This window comes from Camelina sativa, chromosome 11, assembly GCF_030686135.1.
Source record: "Camelina sativa cultivar CO46 ecotype springtype chromosome 11, ASM3068613v1".
NCBI classification, from domain to species: Eukaryota; Viridiplantae; Streptophyta; class Magnoliopsida; order Brassicales; family Brassicaceae; genus Camelina; species Camelina sativa.
This window is the reverse complement of record NC_141890.1, coordinates 6,106,249-6,127,455: the sequence shown is the minus strand read 5'-3', so window position 1 is coordinate 6,127,455 and position 21,207 is coordinate 6,106,249. Positions and strand designations below refer to the sequence as shown.

Genomic DNA, 21,207 nt, shown 5'->3' with positions numbered 1-21,207 from the left:
TAAAATAATTTTATCCATTGGATTTAAAATATGATGTCAACAGTGTCTAAAAAATGGGTTTGTTATTATAAAATTATCTAATGGACAACATGTAAACAAACAGAACACTTAAGAAAAACCAGATTTCCTTTAATCTATAATCTATATATGGGAACAAAACCAATTTTTCAGGATGGACACTAACAAGTTTATAAACATACCTTGATATAGAGATTGATGCAGGTTAATTTAAAAACACTCCAATAAAAAAATTCTTTGATTTTATTTTTAACTTTTAAAAATACTCTGAAAACGATAAATTTGAAACTTGTTTTTGTATTCCATATAAGTTTATATATAATAAACAAAAAGATGTAAAATTTATAGCTGTGAAACCAAGAGGTGCAAAAATAAATAGGTGGGATTTTTAAAAGATGGAGATATGACGAATAGATGCAATAATTAAAAGGTGCGATTTTAAAAAGATGGGGGTACGACAAAAAAACACAATTATTTGGAGGAAAAAGACTTGCAACTCTTAAACCATTAATAAATATTAATCGTTAGATGTAATAATAGAACAATTCTCATCCGTTGGATTAAAAATGACACAAAAAGTGGGTTTGCTATTATATATAGATTTTATTTTAATAACTAAAACTAAAAAACACATCTCTAGTCTCGTGTTCCCCTAACAGAGCTTCTAAAAAATTCCATCTGCTGTTTTTATTCGCTCTGCACTTATTCATTCTTCTTCTTCTTCACGTTTTGCAGTCCCCCAATTTCTCACCTTTTTTTTTTGGGTATTAGTGAAGAAAACACCAAACAAAGAGGCAAAAAAAAAAAACTCACTCACAACGATGCAGAAAGCGACAAAGGCAAAAGGCGTAGTAGAAGAGAGAAAAGTAAAAGGGTGAAAAATTATATTCAAGAAGAAGAAAAAAGAAAGATCAGATTTTTTTTTCTTTCTTTTGATTGTTTCGTCCTCCCCCCCCCCCCCCCCCCCCTTTGCTTGATTGCTTCGAATTGGAATAAGTCTCAAGAATCTCGAGGCGGCCATGGCTGTCTCCTTTCTTCTTTTCTCTTCTTCTTTCCCTCAATATCAAAGGTCTCTTCTTTTTTCTTCCTCTCTATCTTGATCACTTCTTCAATTGGGTATATATTTGCGATTCGATCTGATTTAGGGGTTTTCTCGTTTAATTTTCTATTTTCATTCTTAAATGTTCGAGCTTTTTGGGTAATTGAACTGTGTGTTTTCGAATCCCCAAAGTTCTTACTTTTAATTTTTTTCTAGGGGTGTATGATTTTTTTAGTTAAAATGCTGAAATTGTTGCGACTGGTTATGGATTTGAGTTCTTGAGCGTTAATTCGATTATCAAGATTTATGATTGTATTATAAAGTTTTGATATTTGCATGAATGTGAATGTTTCATCCCCCCCTGTTTCTTCTGTTCTGTTTTTGATACACATCTTGATCTCGTTGTTGATTTTTAAATTATGGTTTCTGGTGTCATTTTGAAGGTCGTTGAGAAGCTATGAAGAACAAGGAGTTCACTAGTAGTAGGCCTGAGAAGTTGCATTTACGCAAACTAAGACAAAGTGTGAGGAATATCAAAATGAAGTGTTTGTGTTCCGGTGAACAAATGAGACATAGAGAGGATGAAGACAAGAAATCTGAGTTATCTAACAATGGGAACTCAGGTTTATCAGCTGCGGAGAGCGAGAATGCTAAGAAGCTAGATAATGGGAACATCGAAGAAGCCGAGTTATCTCTGCGTGAGACAAGTTCCTTGAACTATGAGGTCCGAACGTTTTCTTTGATCATTCATGAGCTTTTGTTGATCCAAACAAGCTGAGTCATGTTGTTAATTGTGTTGTTGTTATTGTTGTTTCAAGGAGGCGAGAGCGCTTTTGGGAAGAATTGAGTATCAGAAAGGGAATATAGAAGCGGCATTGCGAGTCTTTGAAGGGATAGATATCAATGGGATTACTGTAAAGATGAAAACCGCTCTAACAGTAAGAGAAGAACGAAAACATAGAAGACGGTCTAAAGGCGGCTTTGCTGCTACTCCTCCACCTTCCATGTCTAAACATGCTGTTAGTTTGATTTTCGAAGCCATTTATCTCAAAGCGAAATCTCTCCAGCGTCTTGGAAGGTTCCAAGGTAGTAACCAACCTTTTCTTTTGATTCCATCCTTTTGTTTGTTTGTTCTTTCTTGGCTAAAATGAAACATCTGGTGCTCCTTCTTGCAGAGGCTGCACAGTCTTGCAGAGTTATTCTTGATATAGTCGAGGCTTCTTTATCGGAAGGAGGTTCAGAAAATGTGACTGGCGATATAAAGTTGCAGGAGACGTTGATGAAAGCGGTTGAGCTGCTTCCTGAATTGTGGAAGCTTGCTGATTCACCGCGTGATGCTATCTTGTCGTATAGAAGAGCGCTTCTCAATCATTGGAAAATAGATCCAGAAACCACGGCGAGAATTCAGAAAGAGTATGCTGTGTTTCTCCTCTATTCAGGGGAAGAAGCAGTGCCGCCGAACCTGCGTTCTCAGACTGAGGGCTCATTCATTCCGAGGAACAATGTGGAAGAAGCTATTCTTCTTCTGATGTTACTGCTCATGAAAGTTAATCTGAAAAGAATCTCGTGGGATGCAGCAATCTTGGACCATCTCTCGTTCGCTCTTACAATCGCAGGCGATCTTACTGCTCTTGCTAAGCAACTCGAAGAGCTTAGCCCCGAGATCATGGATCAGAGGGAACTTTATCATACATTGTCTCTGTGTTACCAAGGTGCAGGGGAAGGTCTTGTTGCGCTTGGTTTGCTGAGGAAGCTGTATTCGGAACGGGAGGATCCAAACAGGATTTCAGGTTTGCTGATGGCTTCCAAGATATGCGGTGAGAGAGCTGGTCTAGCTGAGGAAGGGTTAGACTACGCCCGCAGAGCGATCGAAAACTTGGGGAACGAGTGCAGTCAGTTAGATGGAGCAGCACGTCTCGTGTTAGGGATTACACTCACTGAAAGCTCGAGAATGGCGGTTACTGAGACCGAGCGGATAGCTAGGCAATCTGAGGGGATTCAGGCACTAGAATCTGCTGATATGTCAAATCCAAGAGTTGTGTACCGTCTTGCTTTAGAGAATGCAGAGCAGAGGAAGCTTGATTCTGCGTTAGCGTATGCTAAACATGCGTTGAAACTTGGAGCAGAGTCGGATCTTGAAGTGTGGTTGCTTTTGGCTCGGGTTTTATCCGCGCAGAAGCGGTTTTCAGACGCGGAGACGATAGTGGATGCTGCGCTTAACGAGACAGGGAAATGGGAACAGGGGAAGCTGTTGCGTTTGAAGGCAAAGCTTCGTTTAGCTAAAGGAGAAGTAAAGGATGCTATTAAGACTTACACACAACTTCTCGCACTCCTTCAGGTTCAGAGCAAAAGCTTCAATTCTGCAAAGAAGCTGCCGAAGGTAACTTCTCATTTCTCCTCCAAACTCTTCAACAGTGCAGGATAAACCCTGAGACAGGTTTATTCATTGCAGGGATATGTAGAAGAATTGAGGAGTCTGGAGCTTGGTACGTGGCATGATCTGGCTCATATCTACATAAACCTCTCACAATGGCGTGACGCACAGTCATGTCTCTCGAAATCAAGACTCATCGCGCCTTACTCTTCTGGTCGATACCACACCGAAGGTATCACCTTCTTCCCGAATGAGATTTAGAAACAACTATTTGAAACACATCAAGACGGTATTGTTGATAACTTGTTCATCATACCACTTGGCAGGTGTATTGTACAAGAGGCAAGGGCAAATAGAAGAAGCAATGGAGGCGTTCACAACCGCTCTAGACATTGATCCGATGCATGTCCCAAGCCTAATATCGAAGGCTGAGATCCTACTGGAGCTTGGGAGCCGAACAAGCATAGCGGTTGTAAGAAGCTTTCTAATGGAGGCTCTAAGGATTGATAGGCTGAACCACTCGGCTTGGTACAATCTTGGAAAGATGTTTAAAGCCGAAGGATCCGTCTCTTCGATGCAAGAAGCTGTGGATTGTTTTCAAGCTGCTGTTACATTGGAGGAAACAATGCCAGTGGAGTCATTCAGATGATTTTGCCGTCTCAAATCATATTTTTTTTGTATTTTGGTTATGATTTCTCTTTTTCTGATTTTTTTGTGTTTTTTTTTTATAGATGAATAGAAGATATAAAAAGATGTATGTGTGGTATCATTTGATGTCAAGTTTATAAACATTATGTAATACACAGTTAAACAAAGATTAATATAGGATTGGTGAGTTTCACATCTTGTAAGCCAGGTTTTTATAAAAGAGGCACTTTGTGGAGGAAAACTCCAAGGTTTTAATATTCTAAAAAAGATTAACATAAGAATCTGTATCGGTAAAAACTAATGATGATGAGTTCAGCATTTAGATTGACATTGGAATGATGAAGATTCTCCCAAAACTAAATCTTTACTTTATTTTAGTTTCTTCCTTGGGGATCTGTTGTTTGTCTACTACACAGCTGAGTTGAGAGAGTCTTCCATCAGAAAAATAGTCCAAACAGTGAGAGAGAAGTCCTGAAGAACCTCAAGACCAAGAGCTCTCTCACTGTTGAACTCTGAATTTGTCCAGCACGAGATATTCTTTCAATTGTCGGTTTTGGGGCGCTTTGCCCTTGGAGATTCTAGCTCCTCAGAAACCCTGGTTTCTTCTGCTACGAGCTCCTTTGAAACAGCAGTTTTCTTGTCTTCTTGTTCAGATTTGGCTGCAGAATCTGATGTTGAGGCTGTCCCTTTGGTAAGACCCGAGTTTTGCTTCTCGAACATCATTTGCAGGTACTTGCCTTGTTCTTCTATCCGGAGTTGCAGATTTCTTTGAATCTGCAGGCATAGGAGAAGAATATACTTGCCTTAATCATTTAACTCAGAATACTTAGAATCAGGTTTCACATCTTTACACTTTTACAGCTACCATCCAAACACTATCAAAAGCTCACAACAAAGGCCTAGAAACCAGAGCTGGCAGTGCCTTTACTAACATACCTCGAGCTGCTCATGGAGTTGCTTCTGTACTTCCATCTGAAGCCGCAGAGCCTCTGTAATACCTATCCCACTGTAGTATAAATATCTGTTAATAGTGCAGCACTTGTGATGTCATGTCACCAGAAATAATAAACCTTACCCTTTCAAATCAAGAGATGTTATATGTTCAAGCGGTGTCAACTTCTTCTCTGGCGAACCTGTAATGATCAAAAAGACTTTCAATTTTAAACTAATTTCTACAGAATAAATCATCAAGGAAGATGAGAACGAGTTCGGTATCTACCAGTTTCTGATGGCTCTGGCCGATATCTAGCTGTCCTATATTTCTGAAAACAACACCATCTTTTATCAGAAGACAAATTCTATACATGTAGCAGCATGAGTAGGGAGGAAAATATTAGTAAGAACCTGCAAATGGCTTTTGACATGATATATAGTCAAGCCTTCAACTTTCATTATCTTCAGTACACCTTTAGGAGTAGCTCCTGCGTAAAAATATGAGTTAACCAGAAGAAACAAAGAGTTAACCAATACAAAGTCTATGTGAAAGCAAAGAAAAACAAATGCTCACTTTCACCGCCACCAAGACTGTTGACAGCCTCAACAAAAGCCTCGTGAAGCTCTGGAGTCCAACGCATACGAGCCTTGCCCGTTCCGTTATTGCTATTTGAAGATGTTGTGCTAACAGGTCGTAACTCCACGGATGGAGAAGGTTGCTGCTGAACAATCTGAGGTTGCGGAATTTGCAGTGATTTCTGGTCCTGAAATAGTCAAGTGTATCAAAATTTAAAACAAGATGAGAATACGGATATCAAAGTAAAGACTTGGTGGAACAAGAAATGTTTAAACAACCTTTGAATCTGAATTGGAACTAGTTTCAAGCAAGAGATCATTCCAGTTAGTAGACAACAATGGATCTTCATCGGTGATCAAGTGGTCAGCCCAATCATGCCAATCACTTCGTTTTTGAATGTCATCAAACGCAGCACCAATGCCACCATCCTCAACATGACTGCTGTTTTGAATCGCCGCGTGGGTTTCAGGAAAATCAAGAAACTCTCCAGGCAGTGAATCATGATGACACCAAGAACTATCGTTGCTCGATGTCTGCAAAGCCGCAGCCGCAGCATTACTGCTGTTTCCAGTGTAGTGTTGTTGTTTCTCATGAGACACCACAGAAGAGTAATGGAGATTAGTAGAGAAACCAGATGAAGACGAAGAAGAACAGATATGTCCAACTGCTCCACCGTTACTTGAAGAAAGCAAATGGTAGGTTTGTCCTAAAGGCCTCGACATTAACTGAGTGTTGTTGTTTTCTGATCTCATAAAAACATCTTCTGCTGCTGAAGGTTTTGGTGTAGATGATGATGGAATAGAAGAAGTGCGGGCGAGGTTATTACTACTGAGGTCTCTCGAACCTGATCTCTGAACTGGACGAGCCTCCATTGTTGTCCTGCAACAACAAAAAATATCATAATCCCACAAAGTTGATCAAAGCTTCTACGAATCTGTAAAGACAAAAGTAGTTGAGCAGCTATAGAAAAAAAGACTACAAAACCTTGCTAATATACGTAAATGAAGACACTAGTCACTAGAGGGTGCAACCCAAGTCGAATCATCAACTCTAGCATCTGAGACACAGCAGAAATACAGATACATAGGTGTGAGAGAGAGAGAAATATCAACCAAACACCTTTTCTTGAACAAAACACAAACCAAAACACATCAGAGCACGCAAAACCTCAGTAAAAAACAGATGCGATCTCTAAGAAACAGAGACAGAAGAAGGAAACAGAGCATAAGACTGAAGCTCGTGAGAGAGCATATATGATTTTTGTCACTGCCTGATGTTAAATAAAAGTCGTAGTTTTTTTTGTTGTTATTTCCACGAAATGTAGAGTAGAAGAAGGAATCGAACAAGAGAGAACGAAGAAGACACTAATTATAATGAAAGAAAACACAAGCATCGAGAATCAACGACAAAGCAAAACACATTATCCAACCAAACACCAAATTCGCAAGAAAATAAAAAAACAAACACCTAAAATCGAATCCGAATCCACCAATCATAAAACAGAGAAAGCAAATTATGCTCGAAAGATATGAAATTCAGAACAAAAATAAACGAAAATTCTCACCTAGAGATTCATTTGAGGACGTATGAGCAGAGCAGAGCAGAGACGAATCGAATCCGAGGAAAAATAAATGATTATTAAAAAAAATCCCTCCTTTTCAGAGAAATCGGAGGAATCAATCTTGTTGTATGTTGTCCGCAAGAGCCAAAGTTGACGGCGATGATTTTTTTTTTTTTCCTTCTTCGCTCTTTGTTTGTAAAAATTTGCCTCGACGAACGAACGAACGAACGAGGTGGTGGTGGCTGTCTTAACAAAAGGGATGATGGATCAGCCGTCGTTTCTTCACGCGCGGTGTAACTACGCGTGTATATAACTCTCCTGTCGGAACTTACGTGGACGTTGTTTATTGGATCATCTAAATCATTCTAACTGGGCTTTGTCTTTTTCGTTTATTTATTTATTTTAATCTTTTAATTTCTCTGCTCCTTTCTTATTGTAAGGCCCACTTACAGCCCAAAGTTGCTTTTTTTTTTTAAAGATTGGCAAAAAAAATAAAATCACAGCTAAAGAGATTTTTCGTCATCGAAACCAAAAACCCTATAAAGCGAAATCGAGAACGATCGAGAGAGAAGTCAAAGATGATGATGAGGAAGCACGATTGCAAGGAATTATAGCAGCAAGAGATCTTCCAAGTCTCGGGAGCTTTCAACTTCACTCTCTCATCAGGATGAGACTTTGTCTTTCTCTGGTGTTTTTCTAGTGTTTACACAGGATTCATGGGCTACATCGTATCTGATATGGTTAACTCTAAAATAATCCAGAGAAGGCTTATGAAACGTGCGGAAAAGAACCAGCGCCTCTATAAGCTCCTCGGTGAAACACGGGAGAAGTTGAACAAGAGAGGAGGTGTTGGAAAAGAATAGGAAACCTTGATGTGTGTCGCAATTGAAATTGCCAATAATAATGTCTATGCTTTGATGTATTAATAATACAGAACACACAAAGCCTACTACTAATTGTATATCTGCACCAAATAGTGTAAACAGGTACAACCCAAAACAAAAACTCAATGGAGATATAATTTAACCTCCTATTTTCTTGTCTCCACAATTCGGTACATCTTCCTGATTTCACCAACAATGATACGTGTGTCCCTTTCTCCACCACTTTCCCTTTCTCTATTACTATTACTAGGAGGATTTGGATATAAATTAATTCGATAAGTTAATAATATCTCTGTATATTAATAAATTTTCATGATAATGATAAATTTTATAAGTTGTTGTAATTTGTGTGTGTGAGAGAAAACATAACAGAAAACAATAATATAATGTAATAAATCATATACAAGTAAAGTTTCACTCTCTCCTTATTGGTTAATTTAGCATTCTTTTTTAAATAATAGTTATTTTTAATTAAATAAAAATATAATAATGTATATTAATCTATACTTTAAATTCACACTTTACTACTAAATTGTAACTGCAATTACATAAATTATAAATTGACTATTTTTCCCATTTATTTTCATTTAAACAAATCATCATATATATAAAAGTAAGGTTTCACTCTCTCTTTATTGGTTGATTTTCATTTAATACTTTCTATTTTTTTTTTTTTGCTTTCTAATTGTTTAATTGCTTTAAATAATATTTAAGACCCAATTAACACAATACATTTAATTCATACATTAAAATAAAATTATAACTGAAAATAAAATAAATTATGCATTAATCATATTCCACCACTCAATTTTATTCAAACACAATAAATAATATTTGTAACTCCAATAATTCTAAATGTAACTTCCATCAATTCTTATCATATAAATAAGCATTGCCTCATTCTCTCATATTAGCATTTTTTACTTTCTCATTTTCACATTCTCTCATTCTCTTCCACTTCTTTCATTCTCTTCCACAATATCTCAAATAATTTTTTTTTGTAAGGTTTACAAAAAACCAAATGAAATATCATTGTAAAATTTTAATGCTAAATTTTAAATTTAGAGACTACATGATATATATATATATATATATATATATATATTATATTGTTTTTATCTTTAAAGATTCATCTCCATTATCTAATTTGGATTATCATCTTATAAGTAATTATTCTCTCCTCCTTTCTCACCAATATCAAATGTTGTTATATCTAATATGTGTTGTAAGAGTTTGATTCTATATTTTAATTTAGAAAGTATTATATATAATTAACATTGTTTTCAATTTTTATTTTATTTATATAAAAATAAAATATTTCTTTTATATTTCTTGCCTTTCTAATCTATTCATATTTATTTTTAAAATTTCCGTAGCTAAATTTAAATTCACATTTGTTGGTTTTAACAAAGAATCAAGTTTATTTGAGAATCTGTTTTAAAAGGTTTATCTTCATTATCTATTTTAGATTAGCATCTTATAAGTCATTATTTTTCATACTCTTACAATATTCACCACACAATAAGGTCATGAAGTTGAAAAGATTCATCTCTAATTCTCTTTTATGTACTCTGGTTATCTCACATATTCATGTATCATTTATAATAATTTAGAATGATCAATATAATTATCCATTTATAAAGTCTATTTTATTTTGTAAAGTCTATTTTGTTTTGTGATCCTCTAGATAAATATATATATATATATTAAAGTAAGGTTTCACTCTCTCCTTATTGGTTGATTTTCATTTAATACTTTCTATTTTTTTATTTGCTTTCTTACTATAAATTAAATTGATGAGTGAAAAATAAAAAAAACAAAAGGATTGAAGTTATTCTTGGGGTTTAAAAAAATCTTTAGATTGAAGTTCAGATAATTTTTTTAAAAAACTAATTTAGTTTGTCATTTCAAAAGTAATATTTTCAATTTGGAATATTATGTGTGAGTGTTGAGTTTATATCAACAAAACAATCAAAAAGTGTAAGTTTAAATTTTGATTGAGCCACTTGGTATTCCCTTTCTTTGAAGTCAAAAATAAATTAAAATATTTATTTATAATTAACCCACTTTTAAAGGCATTTAACTCCATTTAACTCTACATTTAACTCAAATGTAACTCCTACCCAATAATTTTACATTCATTCCTCCAACTTATATATTTATCTTTCAAGAAAAAATGTTTTTGGTAAAATTTTAATATATTTTTTTTATTATTTTAATTGCTTTAAACTTTGAAATGAGGAATATTCTATATACAATAATTTTATACGTAGTTACTAAATTTTATGATAATTTTATTTGATTCAATATTACTATACTATACAGTCTTATGTTTACAATATCATTAAAAAAATCTTTAAATCAATGTTTAACCTCTATAAAACATGATCATAAACATAGATTCTCTCATATTAGGAAAATGTTTAAATTTCTATATTGTTATTTATATTTATATAGCTAATCAATTTGTAATAATTTTTTGTAGTATTAGTTAATTTTTGATTTATAGAAAATTTTATATATTTTAAATTTTGTATAATAAATAACCATACCAAAAAATGTTGACAGAAGTGTTATTTTGAGAAATTACTATAATTTTTTTTGAGATGCATACATTAGTGTAACTTTTTTGAGATTATACATTAGTAAAACAATATTTTAGTTTAAAAAAATTTAAGAAATACAATCAAAACTATTATGCATACAATCATGCATTGCGTGGACTAATTACGTAGTGGCACTAGATACAACTAACAAAGAGGTAAAATATGCTTTTTTTTGGAAAAAGAAGAGAACTAATCGACAAAAAAAAGCTGTATCATTAATTAATTATAGTACCTTACGTTACATATGGTAGCGTGTAAGAACGTGCGAGCCCGGGAAATATAATATGCGTATCACGTATGCAAGTAGAAAAGGAAAGAGAATATGAATGTGGAGGAAGAAGATGGCGAACCGCTCAGCCCTATGGCTCGTGTGTTCCAATCGCCGGGCAACGACTGTTGCATCCTCACCATGATCGGTTGCAAAACTAAGATCAATGCTAATGTTTTACAACATGCCTTGAAGCTCAATGTTTCTAAGCATCCTCGTTTCTCTAGCAGATTGGTAAGAACGCATATATATTATAATTAGACCAATTTTTTTTTGTGTTTAATCGATCTAATATATGACTTAATTAGTTTAGTGGTTAAATTAATCTCCAATTTCACAGTCTAATGATGGTGCATGTTGGATTAAGACTCAAGTCAATGTTGAAAATAATGTATTTGAACCTGATATAGACCCCAAGGAGATCGGCGACAATGGAGAAGGTTATGTTGAAGACTATGTTTCACGTCTAACAATGCTTCCTCTCGATAAATCAAGACCTTTATGGGACATGCACATCCTCAACATCAAAACGCTTGATGCCGAAGCGGTCTGTGTAATCAGATCTCACCATTCATTGGGAGATGGAACATCCCTCATGTCTCTGCTAGTTACGTGTACTCAGAATACATCACACCGAGATACAATTCCTACTATTCCTGTTCTTAAACGGACGGTGCATAAAGATATAGACGTCCCATGGTTCGTAAGGTTGGTACTACTGATTCTTTCGTGATTGATTTGCAATACTCTCGTGGATCTTTTGCTTCTCTTGGCTACAGCTTTGTTCTTGAAGGATACAAAGACGCCTCTGAAAGGTGATGTGTGGGCGTCGAAAATATTCAAAAAATGTTTTGTCACAGAATTGTCTCGTTAGATGACATAAAACTTATAAAGAAAGTTATGAACATGGTATGTTACGTTTTGGGTTGATTTCTTGAAGCTAATCAATAACTATTTTTCTAGATTTTTTTCTCTTTAATTTGCGTCAACTTGGGTTTGTTTCTAGAATATCAATGATGTTCTACTTGGAGTTACACAAGCCGCTCTCTCGCGTTATGTAAGCGATTTTCCTAGAAAAATACGACTTACCGCAGGTGTTTTTGTAAACCTAAGGTCAAATGTTGGAATCCAGGTTAGAAACCTACACAACTAGATTTAACTATCCATCTGTCTAAATATATCGAAAGGAAAGCATTAATTGTGACACAAGGTTAATACATGAATGAAGCCATTGGCAGATATGATGGCCAAGGATTCAAAATGCAGATGGGGCAACTACTTCAGCTCTATTAACTTGCCCATCTCGCTCGGTTTAGAGACCGATCCATTGTTGTATCTATCAAAGGCTCAATCAGCTATGGATTGGAAAAAAACACTCACTTCAAGCTGCTTTGGCATATTCGATGACAGAATATATCTTCAATATTTTCGGAACTAAGGTATATGATCTGATTAAACGAGTTCCAGATTGTTGTTATTGTCACGCTTATGAACTTAAAAATGAGACTCTTGTCATTGTAGGAAGGTGCAATATTTCTAGAACGAATTGTTTCGAACACGACCACATTCATTTCAAACATGATTGGTACCAAGGAAGAAATCAGTTTCTTTGGCCACCCCATTGCTTACATCGCTCCAAGTGTCTATGGACAAGCTCATGTACGTATACAAGAAGGGGAATTTGAAACTAAATCTGCTTCTTTATCATTAGTAACCTCCTTCTCTGTTATCTTCTCATATGATCATGATTCTGTTTTTGTATAGGCACTGACAATACATTTTCTAAGTTATGCGGAAAAGATGGCAATCTCGCTAGGAGATCCTACCGTCATTCCAAATCCTCAAAAGCTTTGTGATGAAATGGAGGACTCTCTCCAAGCTATGAAAGCCACTATTTCAGACAGAGAGTTACTCTAATTCTTCTTACCAGTATCTAGTATAGTAGTATGCACAAACATGCGAAATTAAATGAAATTTTTATGGAAAAATATATATATATATATATTTGGTGGAAGCTACTACTTTTTTTCTTTTTCCTTTTTTTTTTTTTTTTTTTTTTTTACTTTTATGCATGCAAGTGTCAAATATTACAACATATGCATGTTGGTATGGTGGTCTCGGCTTTAGTTCTAGACTTGATTCTACCCTATGCATACATTTGTGTTGACAACTTTTCTCTAATTTATCTTTTTGTGTTCATATATCATTATTTTCTTTGTTTTTGGGGGTGCTTCGGTGCTCTGTTTGACATATACGTTAAACTTCACATCAGTTTTATAACATGAGCATGTCCGGATATCTTGTTTAAGATTCTCGTTGGTTCGTGTTGATTTACTTACCAGCCTAATGTAATTTACTAATTGTAGAGAATAAATGTTCTGCTTGATAATCATAGTGAGACAAAGTAATGAAATTTAGTTAACCAATTATTGTAGATTTATGATTAGAAAGCACAATAATTAATACAAAACATGTTTTACATTATCATGTACTAGGATAGATTGGGCAAAAAAAAAAAATCACCGCTAAAGAGATTTATCGCCATCGAAAGCAAAAACCCTAAAAGTGAGGACGAGAACGAGAGAGAAATCAAAGATGATGATGAGGAAGTGGAGCACGATTGCAAGGAATTATAGCAGCAAGAGATCTTCCCAGTCTCGGGAGCTTTCAACTTCATTTTCTCATCAGGATGAGACTTGGTCTTTCTCTGGTGTTTTTCTAATGTCGAGTTTCACAGGATTCATGGGCTACATCGTATCTGATTTGGTTAACTCTAAGATTATCCAGAGAAGGTTTATGAAACGTGCGGAAGAGAACCACCTTCGCCTCTATAAGCTCCTCGGTGAAACACGGGAGAAGTGGAACAAGACAAGAGAGGAGGTGTTGGAAAAGAATAGGAAACCTTGATGTGTGTCACAATTGAAATGCCAATAATGTCTATGCTTTGCTTTATTTAATACAGAACACACAAAGCCAACTACTAATTATATCTGCACCAAATAGTGTGAACAGGTACAACCCAAAACAAAAACTCAATGGAGATTTAAGTAGTGAATTAAGGCTATGTGATTAGTATATATGTAAACCATGAAATCAAGGCTATGATTAGTATATATGTAACCATGAATCAACATGGTATTATAATGAAGATAATTAGTTATGATTAAGAACTTCTTAATAAGAAGCATTAAGGGAGTGTAAAATATCATGATTAGATACCAAAAGAGTTTAAAACTCCTAAAATATATTTACCAATCAAACCTTAAGTTGTCACAATGACTGTTTTGTAAGAGAAAGATTATAGAATTATACTTACGGTATCTTGAGGACTCTCTAGTTTCACTCTTTATATCTTGACGTTTTGCTTCCCAAATATCAAAAATGGAAACACATGAACCCTTAAATCCAATTAAAACACGAACTCACCTTTAAGCAATTAACAAATTTATCAGCGAAGTTGTTCTTAAAGCGATTTGACTAATTTATCAACACAGCATTGAAATCAGAAAAGTGAAATACGAACTCATCTTGATGTTTTGTTTTTTTTTTCAGTCGATTTTTAATTTAATATAGACATCTGCTATTTTTGATTAATTAATTTATCTATTAGTTTCTCTGTTTTTTTTTTTTTTTTTTTGTCTGAGTAATTGATTGATTCTAGTTTTACATACGTAGAACTCCTTGGTGATTAAATCGCAAGTTGCCTAGTAATTTCATAATGATATATTTGGTCTAATTACCGAATATATATTTGGATGGTTTCTATCTCGCTGGAAGCAGCACTTGAAAGAGTGAGAGAGAGAGATTAGGATGAGGCTCAAGAAGATCAATTTGGTCAATCTTCTTGGAGGCCACTGCACTGTCTTTTCTTCTCCAACCAGCCTGAGAGTTAATTTTAAAGACATGATTAAAGCATATCCTTTATTCTCATATCTTGAAGCATCCAGTTTTGCTTCGATGCGCTCAAGCTAAATGATTTTAAGTTTATTAATTGCGAGCACCAGTTTATCTATAATTTAGATTTAAAAATATGAGAGCTGATTACATTACCGTGATTTGATCATAGACGCGTTCATGTAATGAAAGAGTGTTCATATCAATCTTTTCTCCAAGCATATACGCCTCTGCAACAACCGTATTCTTAACATCGGCTGCCATATCCTTCATATCTTTCTTAACGTCTGAGCCTACCCATCTCTGCAAAGGACGAACATATGTAGTTAATAATAGGAAGAAAATATGTAGTTATCTTATGAGTCAAAATAATAAAAAGTATCTGACATCTACGCCACAAACCATATCCAATGGCAAAAACTAAAGCAAAGAATCCAATGAAAGATAGTGTAACAAACACTAGCCACCCATGTTTGTGTTTGGACTTCGGAGTCGGACTACCAAAAACAAATTTAAAAGGTACAAGGATTTAACCTTTTAAACAATAATTTTAATTCATTTAATTTTCAAATTCTCAACTAATTAACTTTTGTCTAATTAATTTAGAATTTTTCTTCTTCTTCTTACGTTTTATAAAGTTTATAACTTAATTACATTAAATTTGTTATTAGATAGAATATAAAATTCTAAATTTGTTTTGTTCTCTAGAATTAAACAGAGGTATATGCATATATAGTATGTTAGTATGTTAGTATAGTATGTGTAATATTTTGTAGTTCATATACTAAATAATTTATAATTTATTTTTTAAAACTATGATTACAAATCTATAGTATATATGAGATAAAATAATAGTTTTAGTGTTGGTTATATAGTCCAAACCCGCCATGATAGGCGGGTCATGCAACATGTTCAAAGATTTTTAATTCGCAATAATTCATCATACAAAACCCATGAAAGTAAAAATTAGTTTTAAATACGTTGAGATCAATGCGTTGAGATCAAAAATCTCGGCCAAATATCCTCCTCCAAGATTGAAAATCATTTTTTTTATTGATTAGGCCGATTGTTTAGAAAATTTGTGTATGGAGAAAATATTGTTTTGTAAGATTTGAAACTTAATATTAATTAAATTAATTATAAATTTAATACTTAATGTAAAAGAGAATGGTTCCGATTGTTTTGGTAAATTTTGTTTAGGATGGGAAATCTTGTTTTCAAAAATAGAAACTTAATATTAATTAATTAAATGAAAAACAAATTAATAATTAATGTCAATGAGATGCTTGTAAATAGGTATGAACTTTATAATTTATTTCATAAATGTCTCCAAAAATGTATATATAAATATATAGTTTAACCTATAATATTAATACTCTATAAATTAGTAAATTTTGTTAGTTCCAAATCGAGTCAGTGTTAAAAATAACAAAATTTGATAAGATAATAAGATAATAATCTTTTTGAAATTCTCATGTAAAATATAGTCTCAATAATATCATAAATTAATAATCATGTAAATTTACACATATATATATATATATATGTTGATATAACAATATATGTGACTCCTAAAACTCATATCTATAAATAATTGTTGTGTTGTATTTTCAAACTATAATGATAGAAAATACTTTATAACAAATCATAAAAATAGCTAAAATTTTTAAAAGTTTTCAATTTCTAGATATGCTTATAGTTTGATAAATTATTAAAATACGATAATTGATATTATTATTCATAATTTAAATGTACGTAATGTGTATAAGTAAATTTGTCTATAGAATTTGCAATTTATCGTCAATAATGTTTTCTAAATATTATAATTCTAAAACTACAAAACTTACAAAATCCGAAAGTCTAATATTATTTTACTAAAATTATCTCTATTCAAATTTTTAATAAATTTAAATAATTAAAAATATATCTATAAATGTATAATTATTAAATTAATATCATTATAAATGTTATGCATATCCGTTTATTATAGGGTTTGGAGTTAGCCCATTTAGCAATGACGTATCGGCTGGACGGTGGATACGGATATGAAGGAAAGAGAGCGATATATGAGGAACTAGGTTTTTATCATAAGGTTGGGCTAAATGCCCAATAACATATATTTGCATCGGGTGTTTCTTATTACAAGTAAAAAAAAACTAAATTAGTTATTTTGTAAAAAAAAACTTCATTGTCTTTTAAAAGGTACAAAACACGCTGACTGAGTACTAAACACTTTAACGTAATGTTAACGAATGTTTCTCACTTTCTTGGACAGAATTTAAACTAAAGGAAGGAGTGACCAAAATCATAAAGACATGTCATATTTATCTATTTTTACCTCAACATAATGCAAATTTTTATAAACCCTCCAAACTTTTTCCCTTTTGTTTAGTCAACAACCCTACTAATCATATGATGACTAACAAAATAATGTAAGGGCAACATTACAACACTTATAGCTTTCTTAAGTAAGATTCAATTCAACCATCCGGTTTACTATTTTGTTGTCTCCACAATTTGGTGTACCTTCCTGATTTCACCAACAACGCTTCGTGTGTCCCTTTCTCCACCACTTTCCCTTTCTCAATTACAATTATCTCATCACATTGCATCGCAGTAGTCAGTCTATGTGCAATGAATACGCAAGTCCTGTTACTCGCTAGCGACCTGAGTGTTTTTATTATCTCTGCTTCGGTGTTACTGTCGAGTGCGCTTGTGGCTTCGTCACACAACAGAATCGCTGGTGATTTCAAAAAGGCACGAGCGAGTGCTACTCTTTGTTTCTCCCCACCACTCAGCATTAGCCCTCTTTCTCCCACTGCGGTCGAATATTTATGCGGGAATCTCATGATCGTATCGTGGATTGCAGCTCGTCGAGCTGCATCGTACACCTCTTCCTCTGTTGCTGAAAGGTTTCCGTAGTGGATGTTGTGATATATTGTGTCATTGAAAAGCACCTGCCAATAATGTCAGTAGTGAATTAAGGCTATGATTATACCTTAGCCTATCTTAGTGTAACCATGAAATCAACATGGTATATTAAAATGAAGATGTATAATATTAGTTATGATTAAGCACTTCTAATATTATTACCGATCAAAAACCTTAAGTTGTGACACTATATAAAATATGCTAGCATACTTGCATTAAAATGAAGATAATTAATTAGTTATGGTTAAGAACTTCTTAATAAGAAGCATTAGGGGAGTGTAAAATATCATGATTAGATAACAGAGTTTATAACTTTCCTATAATAGATTTACCAATCAAACCTTAGTTGTCACAGTATACAAAAATATATGCTAGCATACTTGCATTAACTGTTGTGTTAGATAACGATTATGGAGTTATAGTGCAATAACTACTTACGGTATCTTGAGGGACAACTCCAATGGAGCTTCGAAGACTCTCTAATCTCACTTTCTTTATATCTTGACCATCGATCTTTACATTTCCTGAATCTGTGTCGAAAAATCTGAATATCATCCTAAGAATCGTCGATTTACCGCTTCCGCTACTACCAACAATGGCGACACTTTTCCCTGCCGGTACTTCAAATGAAATCCCATCTAAAATATTTCTCTCCGGCAGATACCTAAAATGTACATTCTCAAAACTAATGCTTCCACCTTTCAGAACAAGAGAAGGGAGCTTTGTGTCTATATCTTTATCTCCGATATCGGATCTTTCCTCCAGCAACTGGAACATCGATTTCATATCCACAAGGCTCTGAACAGTTTCGCGGTAAACACCACCGAGAAAGTAAAGAGGAAGAGACAATTGGAATAGAAGACCATTCACCATCACCAAATCACCAACTGTCATCGTACCATTCATAATCCCTTGAGAACACAACACCATTGATGTTGACAAAGCTGTACTAAATATAAAACTCTGTCCAAAATCTAAGAACGCAAGACTCTTCTGAGTTCGCAATGCAGCGTCTTCGTATCTACCAAGTAACTCATCGTACTTTCTCGCTTCGTAGACTTCGTTGTTGAAATACTTAACAGTCTCGTAGTTTACAAGAGAATCAATAGCTCTTGAGCTAGCGTCATTATCAGCTTTGTTCATAGCATATCTAAACTTGGTTCTCCTCTGCGTCACAACCAATGTGAAAGCTATGTATGATCCAACAGAGAGACAAGTAATGAACGCGAAAACAGCTCCGAAATTGTATGCTAATATACCTGAGACCATAGCTATCTCCAACGTCGTGGGAACAACGTTGAAAACCATAGCTGAAAGGATCGTGTTAATCGCTCTGCTACCACGATCGATGATTCTGTTCAACGCACCTGTCTCACGATTCAAATGGTAACGAAGGTCGAGATCGTGTAAATGCGAGAGCACTTTTCTTGATACGGACCGTATCGTGCGGAGAGATACTTTAGAGAAAACAGCAGTACGAAGCTCGTTGAAAGCTGAAGATCCAGATCGAGCAATGCCGTAGCCGATGAGGACTGACGAAGGAGTAGCGAAAGCAGCAAATAGGTAAGGATTTGAATCGCCGATCGAAGATGAAGACGAAGAGAGCAAATCGATAGCTAGTTTGAAGAGGAAAGGAACTTGAACGTTCAAGAACTTAGCTCCCACGAGACACGCTAAAGCAGCGACGACTCTGAATCGTAGCTCTGGGTCATCTTTCATCCATAGGTAGCTCGAAATCGTGCGGAGGATCTTCTGAGACGACGTCGTGTTGATTTGTTTGTGAGATTTGGAGGTGGTTGGATCTTGATTTGGAGTTGAAGCTGAAGTGGAGAAGAACATAACTCGAGCGTTGACCGGAGACGGCGATGGATCGGAGAGGAACGCATTGATAGCTAATGGTGATCTCCGAGTTGAGTTACGTTTGATGAAACTAGAGAAACTCTGAATCTGATGTTGACGATGATGATGATCGGAGCGAAGACGGTAAGAAAGAGAAGCGCGAGAGAGGAGGATCCGAGATCCTCTCATCATCGCTTCTTGTCCCAAAAGAATCACATATAGTTTGGTCTGAATCGAATCTTTGTGTTCTCTGTTCTTGTTCCGTAACAGAGTAGCTCAAGAAGAAGAAAGAAGATGAAGAAGAAGATATCAAACTCGGAAATAACCGGATCCGGTTTATCAATTTTGATTAAAGTTATGAAATTAGTTATTTCGGAGTGAACCGGTCCTGGTTTGATAGCCACTGGGATTTGAATTGAGAGAATCTGATACGTTTTTAGTTACGGTGGTGCACACCGCAGCGAATCTCTCATCGCGGGGGGAGACCCACATGGACAACTAACACAAACACTTTCGAATTTTTCAACTCTCTCAAATTAAATTAAAAATTGAACGATTTAATTGAAAAGTAAAGAAAGCAACGGTCGGTTATGTCTTCCCTCCAGACGACAAGGGTTTTTATTCGGACACCACTAAAAATAGACAGCTAAACTCCTTTTTTGGTCTAAAATATTCAATTTTAATAACATGATTAAAGATTAGATTGCCACTAGGATTAAATTAAAACTATATAGTAGTGATGAAGCTTTTAAATCAAGGGAAGTAATCAGCGACCGTCGGATGTGGAAGAGATGGACCAAAGGACGTGGGCACGAGTCCCCCCCCCCCCCCCCCACTCTGTTCACGTGGGTTCCACGTAGCCATCTAATGCTAAGTATCTTTTTTTTAGCCGTCCGATTGAATCCTTTGAAGCTGACATGTGAGCCCCCACTTCTTATTTTCTTTATTTTGGAGCTTGAAGTCTGAAGATATATATGTTTTTTTTTTGAGTTTTTTTTTTATTTATTTATGTGATTATTTTATTTATTTTGGAGTATTAATTAATCCCACGGATACAACCGTTTTGATATCATATTTTTCTTTGAAATCTATCTATATCAGATTATGGAGTCAATATACCAACTAAAAACATCTGAACATTTAGCATCATTTTTATACACTTTGAAATCATGTTTGTCATTGGCACCTAATCATTTTATTGTTCAGAATATTATAAGTAATTTCTTTTGGTAAGGAAATATAACTTACATATGTAATTTATATGATAATGTAATTGTATTTTATTAAAATGTTATGAGGGTTTATTATCAATTATGTTAAATATCTGACTTTATTAGTTTTATATATATATAAATGACATGATTGCATAACTTCACTATACACATTTACCAAAAATAAAAAATAAAAAATAAAATTGTCCACCATTTTCAATCGTAAAAGATTCTTTAAACACAATGGAATGGGATTAGTCCACATATAGTTTTTTTTTCTAAAGAAATTGTATAAGTGGATCAATACAATAAAACTACAATGTTTCTCACCATAGACACATCAACTTCAACTTTGAAGCTCCTATTCACACATCAGTTAAAATCATTGACCAATAAAATGAAAACAAATAATACAGATCATCTT

The 21,207-nt window shown here is 34.4% G+C and overlaps 3 protein-coding genes, 1 long non-coding RNA gene and 1 pseudogene across 8 annotated transcripts; 2 read left to right on the top strand and 3 right to left on the bottom strand.

Annotated features, from left to right (window-relative positions):
- The first annotated feature begins 614 nt into the window (after positions 1–614).
- On the top strand, positions 615–4,274 carry LOC104727697 (protein NPGR2-like). The gene is made up of 6 exons (XM_087474233.1): positions 615–1,087; positions 1,501–1,781; positions 1,876–2,143; positions 2,233–3,437; positions 3,510–3,663; positions 3,758–4,274. The coding sequence occupies exons 2-6, from the start codon at positions 1,515–1,517 to the stop codon at positions 4,078–4,080; spliced, it is 2,217 nt and encodes a 738-aa protein (XP_087330359.1). The 5' UTR covers positions 615–1,087; positions 1,501–1,514; the 3' UTR covers positions 4,081–4,274.
- Positions 4,275–4,306: 32 nt separating this feature from the next.
- LOC104722018 (protein PHOSPHATE STARVATION RESPONSE 1) lies at positions 4,307–7,469 on the bottom strand. 2 transcript variants are annotated; one of them, XM_010440116.3, is made up of 9 exons: positions 7,154–7,434; positions 6,574–6,646; positions 5,868–6,468; positions 5,587–5,776; positions 5,424–5,500; positions 5,299–5,341; positions 5,155–5,212; positions 5,016–5,085; positions 4,307–4,853 (listed from the first exon to the last, which is right to left on the bottom strand). In XM_010440116.3, exons 3-9 carry the CDS (start codon positions 6,459–6,461, stop codon positions 4,620–4,622), a joined length of 1,266 nt encoding a protein of 421 aa, XP_010438418.1. In that variant the 5' UTR covers positions 6,462–6,468; positions 6,574–6,646; positions 7,154–7,434; the 3' UTR covers positions 4,307–4,619. The 2 variants fall into 2 exon arrangements, with proteins under 2 accessions (XP_010438418.1, XP_010438419.1); XM_010440117.3 differs by lacking the exon at positions 6,574–6,646 and having other exon boundaries at positions 7,154–7,469.
- Positions 7,470–10,918: 3,449 nt separating this feature from the next.
- On the top strand, positions 10,919–12,922 carry LOC104722016 (wax ester synthase/diacylglycerol acyltransferase 7-like; annotated as a pseudogene). The gene is made up of 6 exons (XR_015571918.1): positions 10,919–11,142; positions 11,249–11,817; positions 11,915–12,040; positions 12,137–12,347; positions 12,430–12,567; positions 12,673–12,922. The product of XR_015571918.1 is annotated as a wax ester synthase/diacylglycerol acyltransferase 7-like (transcript).
- A 399-nt stretch (positions 12,923–13,321) lies between these two features.
- On the bottom strand, positions 13,322–15,310 carry LOC147933676 (uncharacterized). 2 transcript variants are annotated; one of them, XR_015571923.1, is made up of 3 exons: positions 15,205–15,310; positions 14,959–15,105; positions 13,322–14,790 (listed from the first exon to the last, which is right to left on the bottom strand). It is a non-coding gene; the product is annotated as an uncharacterized LOC147933676 (long non-coding RNA). The 2 variants fall into 2 exon arrangements; XR_015571922.1 differs by having other exon boundaries at positions 14,492–14,790; positions 15,190–15,208.
- Positions 15,311–17,133: 1,823 nt separating this feature from the next.
- LOC104722014 (ABC transporter B family member 23, mitochondrial) lies at positions 17,134–20,081 on the bottom strand. Of its 2 annotated transcripts, XM_087474234.1 has the most exons (3): positions 18,993–20,080; positions 18,172–18,900; positions 17,134–17,759 (listed from the first exon to the last, which is right to left on the bottom strand). In XM_087474234.1, the coding sequence occupies exons 2-3, from the start codon at positions 18,874–18,876 to the stop codon at positions 17,283–17,285; spliced, it is 1,182 nt and encodes a 393-aa protein (XP_087330360.1). In that variant the 5' UTR covers positions 18,877–18,900; positions 18,993–20,080; the 3' UTR covers positions 17,134–17,282. The 2 variants fall into 2 exon arrangements, with proteins under 2 accessions (XP_087330360.1, XP_010438417.1); XM_010440115.3 differs by having other exon boundaries at positions 18,172–20,081.
- Between the last annotated feature and the right edge of the window lie 1,126 nt (positions 20,082–21,207).